Source organism: Cheilinus undulatus, linkage group 11 (assembly GCF_018320785.1).
Source record: "Cheilinus undulatus linkage group 11, ASM1832078v1, whole genome shotgun sequence".
Taxonomy (NCBI): domain Eukaryota; kingdom Metazoa; phylum Chordata; class Actinopteri; order Labriformes; family Labridae; genus Cheilinus; species Cheilinus undulatus.
In genome coordinates, this window is record NC_054875.1 from 23958203 (window position 1) to 23969016 (window position 10814).

The 10814-nt window shown below is 37.7% G+C and overlaps 1 protein-coding gene across 1 annotated transcript in view; it reads right to left on the bottom strand.

Moving 5' to 3' along the window:
- cacnb3b (calcium channel, voltage-dependent, beta 3b) overlaps positions 1-10442 on the bottom strand; it is a 45709-nt gene extending 35267 nt beyond the window's left edge. The window contains exon 1 of the mRNA XM_041798312.1: positions 9971-10442. Within this exon, the coding sequence (XP_041654246.1) occupies positions 9971-10009 (39 nt within the window). The 5' untranslated portion in view covers positions 10010-10442. The remainder of the gene's footprint in view (positions 1-9970) is intronic.
- Between the last annotated feature and the right edge of the window lie 372 nt (positions 10443-10814).

The window sequence follows — 10814 nt, forward strand, 5'->3', positions numbered from 1 at the left end:
ATAGCTGATTTAAAAAACCAATGAAAGGGAAGGGGGTGAATACTTTCTATAGGCACTGTATGCAAGATTCTGGCTGCAGAGATTCTCAGTCAGCCAGATTAGAATTATTGGTTCAAAAGTTGTGGGTTAATGTCTGATTAATGATTAAAATGTAAAGCTTCTGAACAGAAATCATTCCATATAAAAATCAAAGGGACTATTTTTTATGCAGAACACATCACAGTATTAGATGCTGCAGTATTAGAACAGCCCCTCACTTGATCTAAATACCAAGCCCAGACCTTGAAAAGTAACTATAAATCTGCACACAAGTATGGAAGAGATTTACACAACTGTGTTCTAGGGTTACAAATACAAAGAGAAACTCACAAAGGGGGAAATTTTCCATTTCTACAGTCCTATCACACTGTTTTTCAGCCTCAGTGGACTTCAGTGTGTCAAACACCAAAAGTTTAGAAACTGGGGAAAGTCTTGTATTGATGGGAGCTATGGGAGCCGTACAACTTGTCTCTATTCGACATGTGGAGGCGTCCCCAGTGTAGCGCTCTCTTCACTGTGTTCTCGGAGGATGTCATGGCTGGCTGTGCTCTGACACCTGCTCCGAGTCTCTGTGTATTGTGGATATCTACGGGTGTCAGAGTCCATCTAAACCTCTCAAAAGAAGATGTATGTTTCTGCTTTGAGTGGTAATTTGTTTGTAGAAAGCCCCCAAAAAGATACAGGGAGAGATTAACTTCAAGCATCAGAAGACAGACCACTGTGACACCATAAAACCACCACAATGGCTGATGTGAAAATCTCCTGCAAAGCTGAGATTTATAATTCATAGGATAGGTTGCAGAAAACAGTGAGGCGGAGGAGAAAAAGAAGAAGAAGGAGGGAGAGTGAAAGATGGAGGAACCATGCTTTAGAATTCAGCATGAGCAGTAAGAGTGAATAAAACATGAATGGATGGAGGTTTGAAAGTTAAACTCCGTGGTGCTCTGCAGGGAGACCAGAGAGCTGCACCCAAGCACAGAGTGCAGACGTCTCAGTGTGTCCCGTATGAAGCAGAACCACTGCTGCTGCTGCTGCTGCTGCTGCTGCTGGTGCATTATGGATGAGGGGCTATTTTAAGGCAGCGGGGATGCTGCGTTTTGATTTTTGAGAGGAGGAAGATGACACCTGGCTGCTGCCAAATCCTTCCACCAGGTTCGTACGATTACCTGATGGGTTCAGACATGCAGGTACAGCTTGTGTTCCAGCTCAGAGATGAGCACTGTTTGAAGTGTAAACTTCAAGACTAGGGGGATGTAAACAGACTGGAGGGGACCACACTGAAGTGAGTGTCACTGAGCAGCTTTATACACAGACACCGTACCTCATGTCCTATTTAAGCACACACACATGCATGGAGGATCTTACAGTCTGGTGGGGCTGTTAGTAAAAACACTGAAAAGAACTTTGACCAAATCAAAGAGGGATGTTGTCAGCTGACAGCTGAGTATCAACAAACATAAATCTCGTCAAAAAGAAAGAATAAACTTTAGTTTAGGTTTTATGAAAAACAAGCAATGACTGATGTGTTAAAAAGATACAAAAAACTAGTGATGTGTGATGTGTACTGCAGAATTTTGTCATTGATTTGCTCATCCATGCTGCAAGCTTCAAACTGTCATTAAGTTGAACTCAAAAGTCCTAATGTGAAAGTTCAGTGAATGAAAATGAAAATTAAGAGCCACATCTCAGACTGATGTTTCTATGCCCATGCTATAACAGCCCTAAAGCAGTCCTAAAAGGTTGAAGTAAAATATCAACAGTAAGAATGTGAAATGCAATGCTGACTTTAGAGAGCCATCTTTTTTAATTTCCATGTTATGAAAATGCTTCTTATTGTGTGCACCACTTAGGAGTAGCGCCATGTTTTGCTGCACATCTGTGCACTGATAATAATGCCATTCTGAGTCTGATAAAGGCAAAATTACTCTCCTGGCCATCACAGTTGAAAGGATAAAAAAATAGACAGTCTCCATTCTGGTGATCGGAGTTAAAAAGCATCTCTACATTTTATTTTACCTACAGTTTTTTTTAAGCTGTTTTGTGTGTCTTTGGTCACTTTTATTTCTATATTATTTTTTTACTGTTAATGCTAACAACATACATTTTGGAAGGTAAGTTTTTTTTTTTAAAGAGTCTTTTGAATTAAAAATCTGAGCTATCAGAACCAGTAATGGGTCAATTTTAAGCTCTGTACACTTTTTGGCCATGGACACTTCAGGTGTTTGGACCAAAATAACCCATATAAACACAATTTAGATCCACTGGCCATTGCAGTAAAAGAACATGAGTTTTATGATATAAGCCTTTTATTCTGGAGTATTTGCTTCAAATTTGCCATTTTTCCTTTTCATGACCACATGTTAGCCATTTCCCCACTTGAGCATGAGGAAAAATTTCATGTGTCTTTCCTGGTTTTCTATAGGGTTACTATAACAATATATTAAAATTAACAATGTGTTAAAATTCACCAAAAAATTAAAAAGGTACAAAAAAAAACTAAAATCAAAGTTTTTACTAATTATTAATATACTCAAAGGTGTGACAATCCCCATCAAGGAAATCCAAAGTACATGTAGTACATGATAAATACATTAAAAAGAATCCAGATTTATGCACTTCAACTGGTATTTAAGACACTAAATACCTAACAAAATTATATATATATGATATTTATGATCAGGTCTGATCTTGATCTAAAACTTAATGGGAAACAGTGGATTTAAAAACTATGCGAAGTATTTTTTGTTTCTGTGTATGAATGGCGGCCATTTTTGGCCACTAAAATGTAACAATTTGTTGAAATCTTAAAATTACAAAAAAATAAAGAAAAAATACTGTGATAATTCCTTTCAAGGAATTCCAATATACATGTAGTATATGAAAAATATTTTATGTTTTGTAAATGACAAAAATACTGGGGGGGGGGGGGGGGTGCACTTAAACTGGAATTTAAGGCATTAAATTAAAAAAAAAATCAATATTTGATACTTATGGTAAAGTCAGGTTTGTATTTAAAAACAAAATTTAAAAAGTGGATTTAATTTTAATGTATGCCGTCCATTTTTGCCACGTGAATGTAAACATATATTAAAGTCTTAGAATTGCATAAAAACATAATAATGTATGAAATCAAAGTTTTTGCTCATCATTAACATAGTCAAGGTTGTGATAAATCCCTTCAAGGAAATCAAGTTTACATGTAGTATATGATAAATATTTTATTTTTTGTTGTTGTTTTTTTTTTTTTTTTGCAATACACGAATCCAGATTCTTTGCACTCAAAATGGAATTTGAGGTCTTACATGCCTTAAAAATGATTTGATTTAAAAACTAATTGAAAAGGTAGATTTAATTTTAAGTGTATCTTTAATTCATATATATTTATATGTATTGCATCCATTTTTGACCACCTTCATTTTAAATCTTTACATTACACCAAACTGAAATGGATACAGATCAAAGTTTTTGCTCTTTTGTAACATAATCAAGGCTGTGATAATTCCTTTCAAGGAAATCTCATTTGCATGAAGTGTATGATAAATATTGTGTGTGTGTGTGTGTATTTGACACTAAACATCAGGGGTTATGCACGTAAAATGACATTTAAAAGGTAATTACATTAAAAAAATATATTCCTAAAAAAATCACAGTCCAAAGCTCCTGTCTAAGGCTGGCCACACACAAGATGATTTTTAAATCTTAAAAGATTTTAAAAATGTGGGAGACCACAGCCAATTTCATCAGGATAATTTCAACTGATTTTTCAATTATAATCCTCCAAACACAGTCCTGATGATTCTGTCAGACTGTAAGACCACATACCTGCCGCCTGTGACGACTTCACAGTGGAGATTTGACAGACGTGAGATCTGAGATGGAAGCTCAGGTGGGCAAACATAACTTCAGAAGAAAAAAAACAAATGTGGAGGGCAATCAAGGATGTTGATTGGTTTCCGAGCAAAGAAAAAAAAAACAAGGAAAAGAATAAAGGTGAAATCCTGTCTGAGCAGACGTTACATCTGTTTTTATTTGTGAGCTGAAAAAGTACAGCTCCAACAACGTTTTTGGGGACGCTACCTGGGCTGCTCACTTTCATTTAGGGTAATCTGAGCCTAAAACCCTATTAAAGCTCTTGTGAGAAATTTTAAATTTTGGCGCCCTCTTTGGACAAATGGTGTATTTTATCTCCTTGTCCATCTTACATAGAAATATTTTTCGACAGACAAAATGTCAATCTGCTTTTTAGTTATGGTCAAATGTAACACTACGATCTTTACTGTGTAAAAAAGTCTGTAAGTCATTCTGTCCCCTACCTTTCAGTTCAGACATTAACAATAATTATACAGAGGCAGAAAATCTTAAAGCTGTTTGCTTTCCAGCTTATAAAGAGACATCAAAATTAATTTCAGTCTGTTTCATAACCAGAAAAAACTCCTCTTAGAAACCTTAATATGCTCTAAAAAATGTACGGCATGAATGTCATGACAAGTTATTTGCAGCTGACTTTCAAAGAGCAGAAGTTTAATTTGAAGGGCAGAACCTTCACTCAGCATGAATCCACAGCCGAGAGACCGACCGGACCCCCTGTAGTTTGCCTGCTAGACACACACTGAAGCAAATGATGCAATCATCCTGCTCCTCCAGAGGAACTTTTACCAGCCGGAAAAAGGCTGGAAGTATACTCAGAATGATAACTTTTGACTTTTAAAGCACCTTTAACAGCGTCTAGATCCTCTGGTAGGGAGACAAGCTCAAAGAGATGCAGATTGACTCCCAAAGGGTGGATTGCGGTTCTCTCATAAATTAGCAACAGATTTTAAACCTTAATCATTAAGTATGGGAAAATCATCAATCTATGTTTTCTAAAAGAAATCCAGTAAACAGATTGTCATCCTCTGGTCTTAGAACATTTCTGCATCAGTGGTCAAAAGTCAGCCAAAACAGCAGCCAAAAAGACACAAAAACAACCTAAGAAAATCAAAGATGACGGGTTTGAGACTCTGTGAACTGTTGCATTGATATTTCATCACATTTCTTCTTAGTAAAATGGAAATCTCTATTCTCTATTCACCCACTTGCATTATGCAGAATCATTGCATTTGTGAACATTAAAATAACACTTGTGCATTATTTAGATGAGTATTATGACATCATGTAATTGCATATTGCAAAATAATTTGCAGCTTTTATACCATCAAACATGTAATAATGTATAGCACTGTGCAAAAATCTCAGGCCACAATTGGCAGTGCTGTTTTAGAAAAGATTTATTGACCATACATGTGCAATACCCAGTCTCTTCATCAACACACAACCAGAAAATAAGTTCATAAAATAATACCACAATAACTTCTACAGGTAGTGTGATCTAACTTTTTCATGAGCTGGTCAAGGTGGGAACAGTCTCGAGGTTTTCTTGAGTAATCTTCTGTCCAGGTAATCCCACACTAGAGTCGTCCCATTATTCCACTTTTTGACTTTTATATGATGCTGGTAACAATTCAGCAATGTCGATGCTGGTTTCAGTACCACAGCTACAAAAACTGAAGTCTGCTTACTTACTTAAATGTTGCTATTGTTTGTGTGTGCTCTGTCTTGTGAAACAGATGCAGCTTTTGGAAGTTTTGGTACTTAAGAAACCATTGCTTCTTCATATAACAGAGATTTGATCTTTTTCAAGCATGTGGAAATGTTATATTATAGAAACTGTTGACAGTTTTACTCCATATTGTCTAAATGTTATTCAGGTTTGAACTCCATGGTGGCTTTGACACTTTTTCTCTCCAGTGCATGTGCTCAGGATCATTCCTATGCAATGAAATACGACCATTGGAATATCAGTATTACTTAAACACCAAATCTAAAGGTGGCCTAACAGCACAGCACTAAATTATATTCCAGATTTGAGTTTTTCCCTTTGTTTTCCCTCTGAGAGTTGTGTTGCTTATACTTTAGATGTTTTTTGTTTGATGTTTTTTCCTCTTGCTGTTGCTGCGTGCACTGACAACAGCCTATAGCAGTGGGTCCCAGGAGCCCCCAACTGTATTTTTATTTTTTAAACAAAGCCCACTCAGAACAAAAAGATCACTGAAATTTACATAAATTCTAAATTATCACATCCTTACCTGAATTAAAAGTGTGGCTGACAAAGTCAAGGGATTTTTTAAAAGTGAGATAATATTTATTTCTATACCTGGAGGCAGGGGCGTAGCTAGGGATTTTGGGCCCCTAGAAAGAATATCACACAGGGCCATTAACCGACTGGCCAAGCAACAAATGTTGCATAATTTTTTACAAATATCTATGCATTTTTGAACCATCATTTGACCATTTATGAGCCTTATTTTTACTATGGTTAAACTGAATTTACTTCCATTATTTCACAGCACTGGACAACACCATTTGAACATTTTTAAAGGAGGAGCAGAGGCCCCCCAGTATTTCAGTCTGTGGACCAATTCATTTGGTTGCTTTTGATTCAATAATGGCACTTATTACTAAAAAAAAATAAATAAAAACACTGTTTTCATTGCAGGCTTCTCAAGGGCCCCTCCCTACTGTGGGCCCAGGTAATCAATACCCTTTTTCCCCTCTGTGCTACATCCATGCCTGATGGCACAGTGTCTTCAGGTTGTATGTCCATACATCTGTACAAATACAGGTGCATCTCAAAAAATTAGAATATCATGAAAAAGTCCAATATTTTTGTCACTCTTTTCTGAAAGTGGAACCCATATATTATATAGACTTGTTACACATAGAGTGACATATTTCAGGCCTTTATTTTTTGAAATGTTGATGATTATGACTTACAGATAAGAAAACACAAAATTCAGTGTCTCAAAAAATTAGATAAAAATTCAAAATTCAATTCTGGAGTCCTCCAGACTCTGGGACCTAGAAGAGTGGAGAGGCACAGAATCCATGTTGCTTGAAGCCCAGTGTGAAGTTTCCACAGTCAGTGATGATTTGGGCTGCCATGGCATCTGATGGTGTTGGTCCACTGTGTTTTCTGAAGCTTACAGTCAATGTAGCCATCTACCAGGAAAATTTAGAGCACTTCATGCTTCCTTCTGCTGACAAGCTTTATGGAGATGCCAATTTCATTTTCCAGCAGGACTTGGCACCTGCCCACACTGCCATAGGTACCAAATGCTGGTTCAAAGACCATGGTGTTACTGTGCTTGATTGGCCGGAAAACTGGCCTGACCTGAACCCCATAGAGAATCTATGGGATATTGTCAAGAGGAAGATGAGAGACACCAGATCCAACAATGCAGATGACCTGAAGGCTGCTATCAAAGCAACCTGGGCTTCCGTTACACCTGAGCAGTGCCACAGGCTGATCGCCTCCATGCCACGCTGCATTGATGCAGTAATTCATGCAAAAGGAGGCCCAACCGAGTACTGAAGGCATAGAAATCAACATACTTTTCAGAAGCCTGACATTTCTGTTTAAAATATCCTTTTTTTATTGATCTTATGTAATATTCTAATTTTTTGAGACACTGCATTTTGGGTTTTCTTATCTGTAAGCCATAATCATCAACAATTCAAGAAACAAAGGCTTGAAATATTTCACACTATTTGTAAGAAGTCTATACAATATATGGGTTTTATTTTCAGAAAAGAGTGACAAAAACATTGAACTTTTTTTATGATATTCTATTTTTTTGAATACTGTATGTCTGTGCGGGCCATTCCTGTGAGCATGATATCTTAAGATCACTTCAAGGGATTTTCTTCAAATTTTGCACAAATGTCCACTCTGCCTCAAGGACAAACTGATTAGACTTTAGAAATACAAGATCAAATGAAACGTCGCTAAGCCTCATGTTAAACTCCTGCTTGTTAACATGATGTGTATTTTTACCACCTGTTGTGTTGCTGGGGATCAATAAAGTCTTATCTTATCTCATCCTATCTTATCTTATCTTATCTCTTATGATATCCCTTCAATGGATTTTCTCCAAATTTTGCATAAATGACCATTTTTACTTGACAAAGAACTGAATGGAGAACATGATATATGAAAATCACTTTAAGAAAACTTCTTCTAACATTTCAAAACATGTCCACTCTGACTCTCAGGATGTACTGATTAGATTTTGAAGGTTGTAGGTAAAAGACCAAGCCCACTGGACCTCATGTTAATTTCTTGCTTATAAACACAATATCTAAAGAGCACTTTGAGGGTTTAAAAAAAAGATTTTTTGGGTCTTTTTTGACCTAGTTAAGATAGGATGGATAGAGAGGGACAGGGAATATTCAGAGGAAGAGTGGAGGGAAGACATACTGTACACTAAACAGTGCTAAGACCAGGAATCAATCCCTGGACCAGTGCACTAGAGACTACAGCATCTGTTTATGGGCACCCACCCCTCCCACTGGGCCACACCAGCGGCCACTTTCAGGGATTTTCTTCAAACTTTGCATTTATGTCCACTCTGGCTCAGTAAAGAATTATTTGGCAGTCATTTGGCTCCATGTCATCCTTTGCTTGTGACCATGATATCTAAGGATCACTTCAAGTATTTTCTTCAAATGTTTTACAAACGTCCACTCTGACTCAAGGATAAACTTGAAGGTTGTAGGTAAAAGACCAAGGCCATTTGGCCTCATGTTCATCACTTGCTTGAAAACAAAATATCCACAAATAACTTTCAGAGTTAATCTTCACATTTTTTTTTTAATAAATGTCCACTCTTACTCTAATTGAAGCTTAAGGTTGTAGGTAAAAGACCATGGCCACTGGGCCTCATGGCCATCCCTTGCTTTTGAAAAAGATTTCCTAAGATCATTCTGAGGTATTTTCTTCAAACTTTGAACAAATGTCCAATCTGACTCAGCAAAAAAAAAAAAAAAAAAAAAAACTGACTGGATTTTGGAGTTGCAAGGTCAAACTCACGGTCATTGGACCTCATGTTCATCTCTTGTTTGTGGACCAAACGTATAAATGTCCTCTCTGACTCGAGAATGGGCCTCATGTGTCTCCCTTGCTTATAAATCAGATCACATTTCAGGGATTTTCTTTAAACTGTACCCAAATGACTGCTCTGACTCTGGAAACAGCTGATTAGATTTTGGATTTAGAAGATCAATGCCAAGGTTATTGGGCCTCATGTCCAACCCCTGCTTGTGATTTTATCTTTAGAATTTTTGGAGTGATTTTCTTCAAACTTTGTAATAATGTCCACTCTGACTCAATGATACACCAAATAAATTTCAAGGTAAAAACCACCCCATGAACAAACCCAGAATGGACATTGCCCTTGCACCTCAGCCCCCACCCAAATCCTTGGCGCACCTCTTTGGGAGGCTTGGATCCCAGGGAGGGAACTGAAAGAAAGAAGTAACTACCATAGAAAAGATGCAGGTGCCACATTTCAAGACATTAAATCTAGGTTATAAACAAACATGGGAGCTGTGCTGCTTGTAGTCAGAATACATGAATACATGTGCGCAATGCAATTACTGTTTTTCTGGAGCAGATTTTTTAAATTATTTTCTCATGCCCTGATAAATATGAAGCTGGAGACTGAACACACCCACTGTTCCTTAGGACCGGTTGATTGCTCTCATCTGTTGCTCCACCTGACTTGTTGTTCTTATTTTGGTCCAAATGTTTATTACAAAGCCTCTTCGTTTAGTCTGCTCTTAATTTCCACTGGCAGACTGACAGAGTCGATGCATGCTGAGACTCCTTTACTCCGAAGTGAGAGATTCCCGATGAGGTCAGCCTGTCTAATTAAATCATCGGTGCTATCCCACCGAGGAGCTGCTTTTACATGTACTGCTTGTTTATGTCTGCATGGACAGTCGTAAAGGACAGGTCGACGTTTCAAACGACAGTCAAAATTCGTTCAGTCATGATTACCTCGACTACAACAAGAGAGGTGCAACAGAAGAGGGGAAACTGTAAACAACCCACCTCGTTCAGTAGAAAGACGCTGGAATTGGTCAGGGACATCCGCAGTTAAAGGAGACCTCTGTCACATCAGCCCAACTTCGGTAAAATACAAACAAAACGCTCAGTTTTAACCATGAAAGCATAAAAGCTAAGGGCAAAGCACCACGCCTCGTGCAAACATTCCTACAACACGAGAGAAGACGGCTCGGCTCAGACTCAACGCTTCATGTGGACTCCGGCGGCTTCTGCGCCGACAAAAAATCCGTTTGTGGGCTCGCGGCATGATCAATGACTGTACACAAAGCCACGCGCACGGACACACTCATGGATAGATTACAGCTTTCTTCATAAATAATGCACGAGCTGCACTTTTCCCACAGCACAGGTTTGATGCTACTTCTTGTCGCTTTTCTATTTTTAAATTCGAGTTGGATCATGTAAACCGGAATCAAACATCTTTAAAATTCTTACGTAAACTGTTCTCTTGAGCATATCTGAGGTATCGATAAATTAAATGCAATGATGTTTGTCTACAAATATAAAGTGTTTCAGAGAGCGGCTGAATGTGTACTCGACCCATTTATGAGTAAACGTCTGAAACAAATGAGGCCCCTCAAGCTCTATGTTCAGCCGGATTTGTTGCCTAGCAATAAATGAATGAAATGGGATAATCCATTATCCTTTTTCTTATGCCCAAATTTCATTACACATGGAGGAGAAAATTAAATATCTTAGACTGTATGATTATTGGAGCCCTCAGTGTTTTATTACATGTGTTGAGGTTTATTTGATAGAGAAGCAGTTTAAAATAGGAGGACAAGTCCATGTGTGCTGGATGGAGAAGTCCACACAGGACAGGAGAGGA